Consider the following 16135-nt stretch of genomic DNA (forward strand, 5'->3'; position numbering starts at 1 on the left):
ACACTAAATATACATAATAAAGAAAAAATATTGAAAGCTGCAAGAGAAAACATCCAAAAGACACATATAAAGGAAAACCCACCAGAATGACAACTGATTTCCTAGGAAAACTCTAAGAGCCAGAAAAGCCTGGAGTTCAATAATTCTAAAAGGCCATGTCCGCCAACCTAGACAAATGTACCCAGAAAAACTACCTGGCATAGTTGAAGGAGAAATAAAAACTTTTCATGACATAAACAACCTAAAAAATTTAGTACTAAACACAAGATACTGAAGAGAGTACTGGAAGCAATATTCTGAACTGAGGGGAGGAACAAACATAGCCAGAAGACTCTAGAAAGGAAACAAAGCCATGACTTGATGAACACACACCACAGGTAAGACTATAAACCAGCAGGAAACATCCAATGGCTGCAGTCTGTGCATAGCTTTCAATAATAACTCTATCAATGACTGCAACTCCCCAATCACAAGACACAGCAACAGCAATCCCAAGCAGAAAGAACAATACTGGATGAATAGCTATTGCAGACTCAAAGACACATTTCAGAACTATAGAAAATAAAAAAAACAATATTATACTGAAAAACAGAGAGACCAATGGAACAAAAGAGAAGACTCAAATAGGAGTGAGCGTAACTACAGCCATCTGACTTTTGACATAGAGACAAAACACACATGGCAGAAAAGACAGCATCCTGAACAAATGGTGCTGGGAAACTGGATGTCCCCATTTAAAAGAATGAAGCTGGGTCCATATCTATAATCCTGCCCATAAATTAGATTCAAGTGGATGAGTGATCTCAGTTTGAATCCCCAAACACTGCTAGGAGAAAACCTAGTCGGTACCAAAGACCTTACAAAGTGCAAGCTTAGTATCCTAACAAGACATGGGCCTAGGGAAAGGACTTTGCAAACAGAACTCCATTAACAAAGGAGTTAAGGCCAAGCATTGACAACTCAGACCTCATAAAACTAAAAACTGTATAACAGCTAAGAAAAAAAATCATTCAAGTGAAGAAAAAAACCCCAAAAGCAAAAGAAAATCTTTGCCAGCTATAAATCAGAGGATTTATACCCAGAATATACAAAGAGCTAAAAACAGTCAAGGGATGTTGAAAGATGACCTTGGAATCTAAACAGAGTTCTACATAGAAGACATAAATGGCTGATACCTCAAAAAGGGATTCATTTTTCCTTAGCAATGAAAGGAATGTGGGTTAAAGTAACTTTGGAGATTTTATCTCACCCTAGTCGGAATGGCTAAGATATACTACTCTCTTCTTCCTGGCCCAGTCTATTCGTGACTTGGTCCTTGGATTTTTTTTTCTTTGAATTTTTTTTCCACTTCAAAATTTTACTTCATTTTGGCTTTTCTCCAGAGATTTTCTTTATTAAATTACAGTTTTGAATTGTTTTCACTATTTCATTCAACCGTGTGTTTCATGGTCTTCATCACAGCACTTACTCATACCCTCTGTGCGTTCTTCGCAATTGCATTTTTGAATTTCTTGTTCGTGTATCATTTAAGTTGTTTTTCTCAGAGAGTGTTACTGTGGTAGCAGTATTTTTATTATTTAATTTAACTTTATTTTTTGAGATTATAGTTAAAATACTCCTCCTTTCTCTACCCTCCATCTAAATCCCTCATACACCCCTCCCCATTCTCCTTCAACTCATGACCTCTGTTTTTTTCACTAGTTGTTACTGCATGCACATTTGTATGTGATGTATATTACTAAATATAACTTGTTTCCAGCTGTATAAAAACTACCTGTATGTTTTCAGGGCTGATCATTTGGTCCTGGACAACTGGTGTGCACCCTGCTGGGGAAGACCACCTCTTCCACTGGCAGCTTTCTTTAGTTGGCTACAGTCCTTGATATAGAGTTGAAGTATGAGTACCAGTTCTTAGCAGAGACAATTGTGTTGGTTAGTAGGTTGTTTGTTTGGTTGGTTTTTTTTTTTTTTTTGATGGGAACTAAAGATATAGAATTAGGTCTTTGGTAGTGTTTCTTTGTGTAGAAATCGTGTTTCCCCTTTGTTGAATGAGTGTTTAGATATCGGTTTTCTACTAGCACAGTTTATCAGGTTGTACATCCATTCAGTCTTGAGGCAACTCACTGATGGGGTTTGAATGGAGTATCAGAAGTGGTCCCAGCTCAACCCAGGCATGTGGAACAGACTTATGCAGAGTGGGAAAAATGCTCATAGATAGTCCTCAGGAGTTAAGAACTTCCCCTCAAGTAGCTGGAGTGAGTGAAGTGGCTATGGGTCTCTGAGGTCCCAACCTGGGAGCAGAGAGGGCATGAAAGCACAAGACACAGGGTCCTCAAACAAGCTGTAGGTGTGGATATGTTGGTGGCAGGAATCTTTCCTTCCTACATGGAGGGGAAGGGCCAGCCAGCAGGAAAGGAACAAGTATCCCTCAGGAGGTTGTGAGAGCAAGTGGAATTGGAGTGGAAGTGATGAGTCTGGTGTCCTTACCTGGAGAGTGGTGTGTGTGTGTGTGTGTGTGTGTGTGTGTGTGTGTGTGTGTGTGTGTGTGTGTATTTATGCCTTTAAAAATGATAGGAAATAAATCACGAAATTTTATGTCTAAATGTTTGCCATACCAAATGTGATCAAGACTACAGTCATTTGAACTCATGGATTAGTAATGAAAGATAGTTTCTTTTCCATTCTGCATTTTGGCAATTACGGGGCCACGTCTTTACCTCTAGTAACTATCTCTACATTCTACAAGAAAAAGCTGTTTGCTACATAAATGCCTTCTGGTTTTTCCTCAGTGATTCTCCAGCTTTTCTTTTTTAGTTTACAAGCAAGAAGGAAATTGGTAACTTCACAATTAAATTTAAAAATGTGTAATGAGCTCAGATTCTTAAGACAATTATCAAGGCCAATTGCTGTTGTCTACTTATTTAAACAATGTTTGCAATCCCCCTGTTTTCTTTAAGTGTTTTGCATTTCTAAAGATACTATTTTTGGACTGAAATATCGTAAATTGATCAAGATACAGAAATAGTACTATTTTAAAACCTAATAAATCAGGAAATAGGAGAGATAATTAGTGTTGTGTCCAACAAGAAACAATTAAAAAAGATTATATCATACTGTAAACATAAACATTTTAAAAGTAATTCTTAACAAATGTGGTATTTTTTTTAAGTAACTTGTAACCTCTATAGAATATTAACCTAATAGAAGTGTTTTTCATAAAAAAACAACCAACGCACATTTTATATGCATCATTTGTCTATGTCCAAACCTTCTATCCTGTTGCTGGTTTCTTTGATATTTTAGTAGACTTTTGTTGTGTGAGTCTTTTTCCCCCTGGGAAAACATCATAGACACACACACACACACACACACACACACACACACACACACACACACCTTACTCCCAAATGGAGACCGCTGACAGACCAAAGTCACAATCTCACCAAAGTACAAGTTGTTGAATGAGTGAGATTTTGGGGGGTGACTTACAGGTGTACAGACGATTCAGAAGCAGCTGCATCCCCGAAAGCCCCTCCCAGGAGCTCCCTGAAGCTGGGAAGACCTCAGAATCCCTCAGAATCCCCTCTCCTTTTAGCAGCTCCCTGTCAGCGGCTCCTTCTGCAGCAGTTTGGCCCTCTGTGTCCCTGGGTAGCGGCCCTGGGGGAGAGTTTCTGCTTTCCCTGACTTGTGAAGTTGGCTGGCCTCTCCAGTCTCTCGCATCTCCTGTCTCTGTCCTGGAGGGAATGTTTCAGAGGAAACTGTTAACACAATAGTTTCAGTGTGTCGGAAGCTTGCCTGTGCTAGCCGAGTTTTTACCACTGTGACAAAATACCTTATGAAATTAACTTTAATGGAGGAAAGAAGTTACTTTTATCAGATGTTTCAGAGGCTGTCATCAGTGTTGCTTCCTTTCCTTGTTGGGGACCGCTGTTGATAAATTGTACACCCCTATCTGGGGGTCAGAGGACACAACAGCCACTATGTTAAATATAGGTTTAGGCAGTGGTAGCACACGCCTTTAACCCTAGCATTCAGGAGGCAGAGATCTGTCTGGATCTCTGTGAGTTCAAAGCCACACTGGAAACAGCCAGGCAGGATGACACACACCTTTAATCTCAGGAAGTGATGGCAGGAAACAAAAAAGATATATAAGGTGTGAGGACCAGGAACTAGAGGCTTTTTAAGCTTTTAGGCTTTTAGCAGCAGTTCAGCTGAGATCCATTTGGGTGAGGACTCAGAGGAAACAAGATCAGCTGAGGAATTGACAAGGTGAGGTAGCTGTGGCTTGTTCTGTTTCTCTGATCATTCAGCATTCACCCAAATACCTGGCTCCCATATTTTTTTTTTTTTACTAATAAGACCCTTTAAGATTTGTCTTGTTCCTGTGGTGTGACACCTTGCACAGCCTTGGTGCAGTGGGAAGGGGCTTGGACCTGCCTAGGCTCAGTGAGCTGGGCTCTGCTGACTCCCCATGGGAGACCTCAATTTGGGGGATGTGGGGATGCAGGGTGGCTTGGGAAAGAGGGCTGGGGGTGGGAGGAGGGAGGAAGGGGGTCTGTGGATAGCATGAGGAATGAGTAGAAAAATTCTTAATAAAGAAAAATAAAATAAAATAAAAAAAGATTTGTCTTACAGTGGACCACTGTGAGAACACCATTATAAGGGAGCATGTGATGTATTCTACGAAAGATAATCATGATGGATGCCATGAAAAAAGTCAGAAAAGGCCACAGTCCCAGAGTTCTCTACAAAAGCTCACCCCAGGGACCCAACTTCTTTCTCTTAGGTTCCCCAAATTAAAGGTCCAACTTTTTCTCAACAGCACCAAAGGCCTGTGCCTAATCCTTCAGCACAACAACACTGAGAGATGTTTAAGATCAAACCATACAATTTCTACGGAGTGAAATTTTTAGGCTAATGATGTTTTGAAAAACAAGTGCTCTTGACTGTTTGAATCCTTAAGGACATTTAGATACACAGAATATAATAAAAAATGTCAAGTGGTTTTTCTTTGACTTACTTTGTTTCCTGAGTACATAACCAAGTAAGACTTATTTCTAATTTCTTTGTATATAGCTTTACCACCATCAGCAGTTATTAATGATATCCAGTTGCTCACATATTACTTACACTAAGTTTCTTAATATTTCTGAAATTTGTCTCATCTTAAAAATAGAGTATCAAAGGATGTTTATGGAAACTAAATTGATTAATAAATACTAGCGATCATAAGGACTTGTTTAGCAATAACAGTGATTCAAAATTTATAAAGGTATATCCCCTTTATCCATATCATTTTTGTGTACCATAATTATATTTAGGTTAACTTGAATATCATGCATTTAGGTCAGTAGAATAAGAGATGCACAATTTGAAATGTTTTTAATATTTTAAATAGTTAATTTTATTTTTAAGTTGAAAATAGTTTTTTTCTTATACTATATTCTGATTCTGATTCCCCTTTCCCCAAATATTCCCATATACTTACCACCTCCCCACCCTCCTAAATCCACATTCTTTCTTGGTCTCTTTAATTAGAAAACAAACAAGCATCTTAAAAAAAAAGAGAAAAATGAAATAAAATAAAACTTGGCAAATCTGAACAGGACAGAACAAAGAAAAAAAAGAGCCAGAGCTAAATAAAGCACAAGAAACATATATAGACACAGGGACACAAGGCTCAGCTCACAACAAAAATATAAAATTTGTGTGTGTGTGTGTGTGTGTGTGTGTGTGTGTGTGTGTGTGTATGTGTGTGTGTGTGTGTGTGTGTGTGTGTGTGTGTGTGTCTGTCTGTCTGTTTGCTGTGGGGCACATGTAGAGGTCAGAGGACGATTTTCAGGAATTAGTTCTCAGCTTCCACCATATTGGTTCCTGGGATGGAACTCAGGTTGACAGAATTGGTTGCAAACACCTTTCCCTGATGAGTTATATCTTGCTGACTCTAATTTGAACTTCGTGTCGTTACTGTGCTTGGCTCTCACCCCCAAGCTCCTCCCTCTCTCTTTCTGTGTAGTTTTGAATAACTTGTTATCATACTTTATCTTCTTGGGAACACTAGAGGACTAAAAGAATCTGCCTCTTCCATTACCACTCAGAAATTCTGTTACACTGATTTCTCACCATCTATTCTCCCTAATAGAATGGGAGGGGGCACATTGTCATTCATTTCCTGAGATCTTTTTAACTGTAATTTGGGAGTGCTTTAAAAATTATCATCTGAGACGGGGGGTGGGGGGGTGGGGGGGGTGGGGGGGTGGGGGGTGGGGGTGGTGGTGGTGGCGGCGGCGGCGGCGGCGGCGGCGGCTGCGGCGGCGGCGGCGCACGCCTTTAATGCCAGCACTCGGGAGGCAGAGGCAGGCAGATCTCTGTGAGTTCAAGGCCAGCCTGGGCTACAGAGCAAGATCCAGGACAGGCACCAAAGCTGCATAGATAAACCCTGTCTTGAAAAATAAATAAATAAATAAATAAATAAATAAATAAATAAATAAATAAATAAATAAATTATCAATGTCTGACTAAGCAGTGTATGTAATAGAGAGCTAAAAACAATACAATATAAAATATAAATTTTCTATTAACCATGGTTCAATGAAAAGTGGAATCTTTATGATTTTTAAAATTATAATTTATACTTCCTGTATTTCCTATATTGTCTAAAACTTGTGTAGCTACAAAAGAATTCTACGAAAACTCAAAAAATTCATAAAATAACTCATAAAATTGCAGTTGTATCTCTGGGATTCATGAAATTACATTATCATTTAAAATAATCAGGCAAATAGTCATATGAAACAATAATGAAAATAAATATGTACAATTTTTGATAATAACCATTAGACTGAGTGCTTTTCCTCTTCTGAGCTTTCCTCTCTACTGTCTGTTATAGGCATCATTAAACTGCACTTGTCAGTACCAGGTGAAGAAAGCGTCATCGGAAAAACCATGCTCAATTATGTCAGTGTCATCCGTGACATTAAAATTCAATTTGGATAAACACTCAGTGCAGACCATGTAGCCAGGAAACCTTACAGAATTTATTTGTCCTTTACAATAAAATCTTGAAGACCCTTATCTTATAATTAAAGTTGATAAAAACACTATTATTGATCACATTCAAAGGCTTGTGGGATCCAGTCACCTTTGTGACAGCATGTGAGGACCCAGAGGATGTTAGATTAAATTACATACATCTGACCTCAAAGGAAAAAATACTGAAGGATCTCACTTTTTTGTTGAATGTTAAAAAGAAAACAAAATCTGAAATCACAGACATCAAGAATAGAGGGGTATTTTCTTAGGGCTGGAGGCCACAAAAAGAAGTTGGTATTCAGAAGAAGGTGCTGTTCAAAGGCTCAGAGCTGTAGCTGTGCAGGATCTGTTAGCGTCTGTCTCCTTCATACAGTGGGCTTTGTATCACAGGGTACTGACTGTATGCTCTGAACCTACTAAGATGGTAGACTTTAGGTAGTCTCAACACACACGTGTGTATGAGGGGGAGAGGGAGGGAGGGAAGGAGGGAGAGTGATGGACATTGCATGAGGATATGAGTGTCAGGTTAAATTGAAGGTAGTTGTCATCTACACATTAAAATATCATTATTTACACCTTATACTCTCGCGTGTGTGTGTGTGTGTGTGTGTGTGTGTGTGTGCATCTGTGTGTGAGAGAGTGAATGTAAAAACCATCTACACATTTACAAAGGCAGAAATAAATGTATCCATGGGCTGATTTTGGAAAACACTTTGAGATACACACACACACACACACACACACACACACACACACACACACACACATAAATAACAGGAATTCTTGAACACAGGAGTGTTGCTTTTTCTTCTATATTTCAATGTAGCATCTCTGTACCCCAAGAGGATGTGGAGGTAAGGTTTTCACTGTGTGTAATTCTTACATATTAAACTGTGTATCATCTCTCTCCACAGGAGAGTATTTAAGTGTTCTTAGGTGTGTACATATGGAAGAGACTTTTCTCTATTCCCTCAACAAACCAGCACATTTATCCGTGTACCTGATAGAAGTTCTTGGCAATGAAAAGGGAGGAGACATACTTACAAAACCGTTGGTAGTATTAATTTTGGAAAGGTAACATTTTAAATTAAGCTGTTATTCTTAGGGCTTGGTGATGGCTCAGTTGTTATGTGCTTGCCACAAAATTGTGAGGACCTGCGTTCAGTCCTCCAGAATCTGCATCACACCAAAAAGCAAAAAACAAAAACCCAACAATTCCCTATCCTCACAGTGCTGGGGAAGCAGAATGAGGAGAATTCTTGGAGTGGTTGCCCCTAAGAGGAGCCACATCGACAAGCTCCTGATACCGTGAGAGATCCTTTCTTGAAAAATAGGGGGAGAACAACTGAAGAAAATACCATATTTTAACACCTGACAACACACACACACACACACACACACACACACACACACATGCAGACACACACAGAACGAAGCATTTTTATTATTGAAGTAAAGTAGTTATATTTCCTTTATGTTTAAAAGTATGATTGGAATAATATTTATTTTTGTTTACTTGGCACTTCAAGGTTATATCTGTATTTCTTAACTTCACTTTCAAATGTTTTCTTTTGAAATAAATAAGTACTTTCAGATTTTTCCTCTTAATAATCCAGGCTGCATATCTCACATTTTGTTTTCTTTTTTTGGTAATTTTCCAAGCACAAGAGTACTAAATATATTATTAATAAGGTAATATTGTGGTTACAATGAGAATGCTATGCCAGCAGCTATCAAGGGTGGTCCACAAAAAACAAACATGGACGATGAACTGTTGTTTCTTTTTCAATAGGTTACTTAAGTCTCCAGAAGAGGTGCAGAGATGCCGTCGGAGACTGGTATACCACCTCCACACCCCCTCCCTCCTGATGGAGGGTGGGGTTGGGCAGTAGTTGGAGCATCATTTATCTCCATTGGATTTTCATATGCCTTCCCCAAAGCTGTCACAGTGTTCTTCAAAGACATTCAGGAAATGTTCCACGCCAGCTACAGTGAAATTGCGTGGATATCATCCATCATGCTGGCTGTCATGTATGCGGGAGGTAAGGTCCTTGGGGTAAGAATATAGTTCTTTGTTAACACATACTTTCTATATTGACCATGTCCACATACTAGAACTCTTACTATATTATTATATCAATCAGTTAAAACCAATCAAAAGCATAATTAGAACTGCGTTTTTAATGATTTTTTTGATGATTTAGCATCATTATCTGTTTACTTCATTTTGAGTCTTCATAGAATATTTGGTGGCATGGAGAACTGTCTGTACAAATGAGGTTTGCCACATTATGAAGATTCCAAGTGAATTATCTGCTGTTCAGTTTGGAATGAACGCCATACTATAATGTTAGAATAATTTCTCACCATTGCTCTAGCTGGCCAAAATGCTTTTTTGTTTATGGAAAAGGAAACGCATATTTCTGTCAGTTTATAAACCCATAATATACTCCATTTTGCACTGCCCAGAAGGACTGCTTGCATGTACTTTCTACACACATTCAAGTTTTATATGTGGAATAATTCCTTAATGCTTTAGGACTCCCAAAATAATGACATCGTTTTATTTAAGTGGCTGCTTCCAATTATCTTGTTAGAGTCTACGTTAAAACAGGAGTGTAAGTCATGAGAGAGAATGAATATATCAAACCACCCTGCATTGGAGTGTTAAATAATGGAAATTCCTCATTATTACGTGATCTATTGTCTTTAAAATATTCTCAACAGTAGACCAGACTTTTATAGATTTTTTTTTTATAAATCATCACTTAAAATACATGGGTTTTAGAATTTTCATTTGTCAACTGGTAATTTAACTTCAAGGGACAGTTATAGACTCAGAATATAAGAATTCAAAGGTATCATATAAATCACCTACTGTCATTTTTTTATTATATAAGTAAAGATAATGTGATCCCTAGTGAGGGAGACAGAACATTAGCAATAATAACTAATATTTATTAGAATTTGCTCTTGGCCAAGGCCTCCTTCCACACTTGATTTGTGTGATATTTCCTAATCCTCTTGACAGCCCGAGAAATGATGGCTGCCTTTCTGTTCTGGGACGAAGGACATAGACAAACTAGCTTTTCAAAGACACAGGGCTCATTTCTGAGTAAGAAATCTAAGCCTTCAGACATGTGGCCACTGTGCTTTCATCCTCTCATCTCTCTCTCTCTCTGTATATCTACAAAATGGTAGAGCTAGGCTAAACCAGTTCTTTAGAAAACCCAATACAAGTGCTCTTGCCTTACAGGATTGGCACACGTTCCACCTGGCCCAGAGGTGTACCATTTATTCTTTAAGATGTTGTCTCTCTACTCTACTACCCGTGTAAACATTTGAGCCATAATAATCCTACCTTATGTATATATGTGTGTGTGATAAATGTCACAATGTCAGTGTGTATTTTCCACTTTTTTATGTTTTAATGATTCTAGATTAATAAGACTGACATGTTTAAACTGTTGAGTTTTTATTTGATTATCAAAAGTATCATTTAAATTCTATTTGAGCATGTATTTGAAGAACTATGCTTCAAAAAAATCTTTTCTGGCAGTCACTTTTGGGTGCTTATTTTAAGGATTGTAGCTGTTATTTCTTACATGTATATTAAGATGGTTGTTCTTGTGAAGTGCATCTTGTTCTTCGATAGCTCTGGTGTTCTTTGATGATGCTGTGTTGGGCCAACCCATTTGTCTTGACCTGACAGGTCAAGGTAAATATTAAGATACCTTTGAGATAATTTTTTCCTGCGTTTTAAATGGATGCCTCTAGAGCTAGACATTGGTTCATTGCATTTGGATATCAGGCTCCATTATATCTTTCAGAATTTTCTGTTGAAAATATTGTTGACTGACAGTCAAGACACAGCCTTTGATGTTAAGGTCAATATCTGAGTCATCTTCTTTCAACCTTTGATAATAAGAATAACCCCAAGTTCTCAGTGACTTCAAGACAGGCAAAGTTCATTTCTTGCTCATTCAGTGCTCTCTGTAGTACCTGCATTAGCACCCATGGCTTTGTGCCCTTCTCTAAACCTACACCCTCTATGAGATGAAGAGAAAGGATATAGCATGGAACATCATCTGCAGTGTTTGGTGTCCAGGCTTGGAATTTATGAGCTTCATTTCTAACTGTATCCCACTGGTCAGGACTGATTATTGCCCTACATGGAGGCAGGACCCACAATAATTGAGAGCTTCCTGGAAGAAAAATGGGAACTGGATAACATACAGTAAGTCCTGGACAGAGTTTCCTGCTCAACAGCTGTTCTCCACAAGCAAAGGAGAGCTGGTTTATAGAGCTGCTGCAGTCATGGCACAGACTGTGAGCTGCCTAGATTAAAAAGGGGTATGAGAGTGAAGAATGACATCATTTTAATTTAATTCACCATGACTTTAATTTTCTCATATTACTTAGTGTGTGTGACATCTTAATGAATAATTTTTATCCGACTCATCATATATAAATGATTTTATGTATACATTTATTTCATTTTAAAGATGTATATAGCATAAATTTGAAAAGGCACAAAGGAGAAACAGAGTGTCTCATGTATCCCATTCTGGCCTTGATCTCATTGTGTAAATGATGATGGAAGGCTGACCTTGAACTTCTGATTCTTCTGCTCTTACCTTCCAAGTGTGGGTTATGTAGTTCAGGGGTTGAACACAGGCATAAAGGCTAGATAAGTTCTCTAACAACTGGAATATATCTCTATCACTCAAAAGAAAACTCTTGAAATTAGTAAGTACAATGGTAATGTGATATTTATAATTTTTAGGAAGATCATTAAAATATTTACAGTAATAGAAGAATCAATTATGTCTAAAGTAAAGTGAATAGGTGTTTTGTTTTTGGTTGCTTTGAGAAAATAACTTAAGGCATGTAAAAATACTGTGTAGGAACTAAGAATTGTGACATCTAGTAGAGATACAACTAAGCTCTTGGAATATTGACCCAAATCCTTAAGTATCAGGACTGCAGCATTTTGCATGCCATTCCTGGCTATGTGGGAAATTATACGACCTTGTGGTGTTTAGCTTAAAACTGTAAACACAACCAAGGCCAGTGTCTAGTGGGAAAAAACCCATTAAACTGCAATACATTCTGCTGGCTATAGAGTTTATCCATTCACATAGTTCCTCAAACTGACTGTTTTATGTCTTATCCCTATAACCAGGCTTTGGTCTATGAACGAAAAAGTGTTTTGCACTAGGCATGCTGATGCACACCCAGAATCCCAGGACTCAGTAAGCAAAGGCCAGGAGGAGTGCCACAAGCTTAGCACTAGCCTGGTCTACGTAGCAAGTTCTAAGTCAGCCAGTGCTACACATTGAGACCTTTTCTCAAAAACTAAAGGGGCCAGGTGTGGTGTGGCCCATGACATGAATTCAAGGCCAGCCTGGCCTACATAGTGAATTCCAGGAAGGCAGAACTACGTAGGGAGACCCTGTCTTAAAACAAACAACCAAAAGACGAATAAGTAAATGAGTAAGAAGAGCAAGGGAGTCTGCTAGGAGATTGTTTCGTCTAAATATATAACAGGAGTGCTACATCCTTGAAATCTCAGCAATATGTAAAAATGAAACACGAACAGTTTCAACACCAGTTGACATTTCAATGTAGCTGGGTAAAATTTCATAGAATCCTACCCCTAGACGGAAAGTTACAAGCAATTAATGACTGGTAAGAGAAGGAACATTAATCTTCCCTAGGGATGAGCCTCCTAATTGGTCATGGTTACCTAATATCAAGTGGTCAGTCCCACAAACATATACATACAAATAACACTAAATGGACTCCACAGGGATACACCCACACAGCGACAGCCACACAACAATAATAATTAAAGATAAAAGAGGCCATGAATCTGAGTCAAGGAGAGAATGGGAAGGGCTGAAGGGGAGGATAGTGAGAGGAAATGATGTAATATAATTAAAAACGTATGGTAAGGGTGCTGAAGTTAGTTTTTCACAACTGATAGCTTCCAGCAGGGGTGTGGGAAGGGAAGGACTCTGTTCTATCCAAAGGGCAGGCCCCTGAGAGTTTGAACATGCTCCAGTGAATGTATAGACAACCCAAACTGGACTTGTTTGTTTTTTTGGGTTTTTTGGTTGTTTTGTTGTGGGGAGAGTTCACAAGGGTGGGGTGGCTGACATTGAAGGACTGGGAAGTGAGTGTGATTGGGATGACCAATGTGAAATTCCCAAAGAATCAATAAAAATATTGTGTTGAAAAAGTATGTACATTAATGGAGTATAAAATAAGACAAAAGCAGAAATGAAGGAAGAAAAGCATTGGTACTAATAAAAATAATGCATTTTCATATTAAGCTATAATCTTTTATACTTAGAAAATTATATGTATATGCATAACAACAATTAATTAAAAAGAGGCATGATTTTGAAAGAGAGCAAGCAATGGTTTATGAAAGGGTTTGATAGGAAGAAAGGGAAGGGAGAAATTATATTATACTATCATCTCAAAAATAAAAGAAAAGGAAAAGAATACATTTATAAAGCCAAGTAACCGAAAATGATCTGTCCAGATAACATTCCACACAAAACATGGTGACAGATTCATGAGAGCTTTAAGAATGCCTTCCAACAACTGAGGGATCTGGATGCAGAGATCCATGGCTAGGCCCCGGGTGGAGCTCCAGGAGTCCAATTAGCAAGAATTGTTGAGACCAAGGTTGGATAAAGCATAGGGACAAATAGCCAAACGAATGGAAACACAAGAACTATGAACCAATGGCTGAGGGGTCCCCAATTGGATCAGGCCCTCTGAATGAGTGAGACAGTTGATTGGCTTGATCTGTTCGGGAGGCATCCAGGTAGTGGGACCAGGTCTTGTGTTCATTGCATGAGTTGGCTGTTTGAAACCTGGGGCCTATGCAGGATCGCTTGGCTCGGTCTGGTAGGAGGGGACTGGACCTGCCTGGACTGAGTCTACCAGGTTAATCTCAGTCCGTGGGGGAGGCTTTGCCCTGGAGGAGGTGGGAATGGGGGGTGGGCTGGGGGGAAGAAGAGGGGGGCGGGAGGGGGGAGAACAAGGGAATCTGTGGCTGATATGTAGAACTGAATTGTATTGCAAAATAAAAAAAAAAAAAAGAATGCCTTCAGAGTATACTAGTCTTTGGTGATTTCTGATGAATGGGGCATTGGCTAATCTAACAGAGAATGAACAGAAGAAAAACCATGATATGTAATCCAGAATCAGCGAGACAATTTTTGTTTATTTGTGATGGTTTACAAGTTCTTTTTGGCTAAAAGAAGAGACACTATGCATTTAAAAAGCACCATGCTTTTTGAGATATAGGTCACATACTGTGAGATTTATTCATTTAACATGTGAAAGTTGGTCGATTTTTGGTATATCCATAAAGTTGTGTCAATACTGCCCCAATTAATTGGAGAACATTTTTGTCACTTCAGAAATAAGTATTGTAGACCCCAGTAGTTTTTTCCTATGATTTAGCCTTCTGTCTTAATGAATGTGTTTATTCTTAGCAGTCTTACAAATGTCCTTTTTCATTACCTCCTTTCACAAGGTAAATTCATATTATAGGATGAATCCATACTTCACTACTTTTTATTACACAGTACTCTATTATATGGACATACCACCTGCTGGTTACCCATTCATTTGTCAATGGATATTCATATTACTCCCACTTTTAAAATTAATACAAATGGTTCTCTACAAACACTTCTCGTATATGTTTCTGTGTGGACCCATATTTCCATCTTTGTGTAGCATGACATGCTTAAGCTTCTATGGAACTGACAGATGCTTCCAATATTGCTAGATGGGTTTTCATTTCTTCTCACGTGCACTGGCTCTGGCTTCTTCATGTCTGTGTCCGAACTTGTGTTTTTCATTATAGCCTTCTTAGTGGATATAAAATATGTCACTGTGTTCTGATTTGCATTTTCTATTTAGGGGAGTTTATTCAGATCAACTTTCTATGAAAATGTTTCTTATATTTACCCCCCCCCTCTCTCTCTCTGTGTGTGTGTGTGTGTGTGTGTGTGTGTGTGTTGGTCAAAGGACAACTTGCAGAGGTCAGTTCATCTTCCACCACATGGGTACTGAGAACTGAATTCATGTTGTCAGACATGAAAGTAAACAATTTGTAGAGACAATGGTTTAGAATAGAGTCTGATATATTTGATTAATTCAGGTATTAGTATTTTTACCTTTCAGTATATTTTTTTCATGTGTGATTGACAACTTTTCTGCTATGACTATTAGGTCTTCTGTCAAAAGTTCATTGTCCTAGGCCTTACCCTCAACTCCCTTTTACCATGATTTTTATGGGTAATTATGTATAACATTGCCGTTTCTTCTTATAGAGGACAAAGTCAATATTTGATTCACAATATTTAAATTTTTGCCTACTGTTGGGAAGACCTCTACTTACAGAGGCTTTTCTTGGTTGATGACTATAAATATATTCAAAGACCATGAGGGGAAAAGGCCTATAGTTTAGTGTGAAACATAATGAAGCAACTGAGGTTATGTTCAACACAATGCTGACTTCATTCGCCTAGAGAACGTCTAAGATCTGACACTCTCATTAGGACTTTCCGTTCCACCTATTAATCACTGCAGTGGGGTCACCCAGAAATATGGAGCGTTGTTCTGAGGTCTGGCCTATGATGTCAAGGCTGGAGCCTCTTGTAGTAATTAGTTGGCATCTGGGCCCTGGTAGCAAGGCATTATCTTCCCTTCTGATGTCTAAATTAAAAATGAAACTAATAAAAGGTATGCAGAAAGGGTTGAAAGAATGCAAATTACATTGATACATTACCTCATCCTTAGAATAATGGCACTAAATTACAGCAACCCATCTGGCTGCCCATATGGTCTCCTGGAGTTCTAGCAAATTTCGGCAAATAGGTCAAGCTGGGTGGTCATCCCATTAATACAGCACTAAGTGGAGGCAGAAAGTATAGTATAATCTTAACTTTTTGTGTTATTTAGATGAAGGTTGGATTTATTGCCTGAACAGTGATGATACAGGGTAGTGTGTACTAGAATGTTGTTTTAAGGTATGTTACTTTTGTTTATGTTGCATTTATTTGACTCCATG

The 16135-nt window shown here is 38.4% G+C and overlaps 1 protein-coding gene across 2 annotated transcripts in view; it reads left to right on the forward strand.

The window, feature by feature from the left end:
- The window catches only part of Slc16a7 (solute carrier family 16 member 7), a 76065-nt gene that overhangs the window by 8557 nt on the left and 51373 nt on the right, over nucleotides 1-16135 (forward strand). For both annotated transcript variants that reach the window (XM_059245342.1, XM_059245341.1), the window contains one exon: nucleotides 8825-9074. In XM_059245342.1, coding sequence (XP_059101325.1) covers nucleotides 8855-9074 — 220 coding nt within the window. In that variant the 5' untranslated portion in view covers nucleotides 8825-8854. The remainder of the gene's footprint in view (nucleotides 1-8824; nucleotides 9075-16135) is intronic.

The sequence above is a fragment of the Peromyscus eremicus genome, chromosome 18 (assembly GCF_949786415.1).
Source record: "Peromyscus eremicus chromosome 18, PerEre_H2_v1, whole genome shotgun sequence".
NCBI classification, from domain to species: domain Eukaryota; kingdom Metazoa; phylum Chordata; class Mammalia; order Rodentia; family Cricetidae; genus Peromyscus; species Peromyscus eremicus.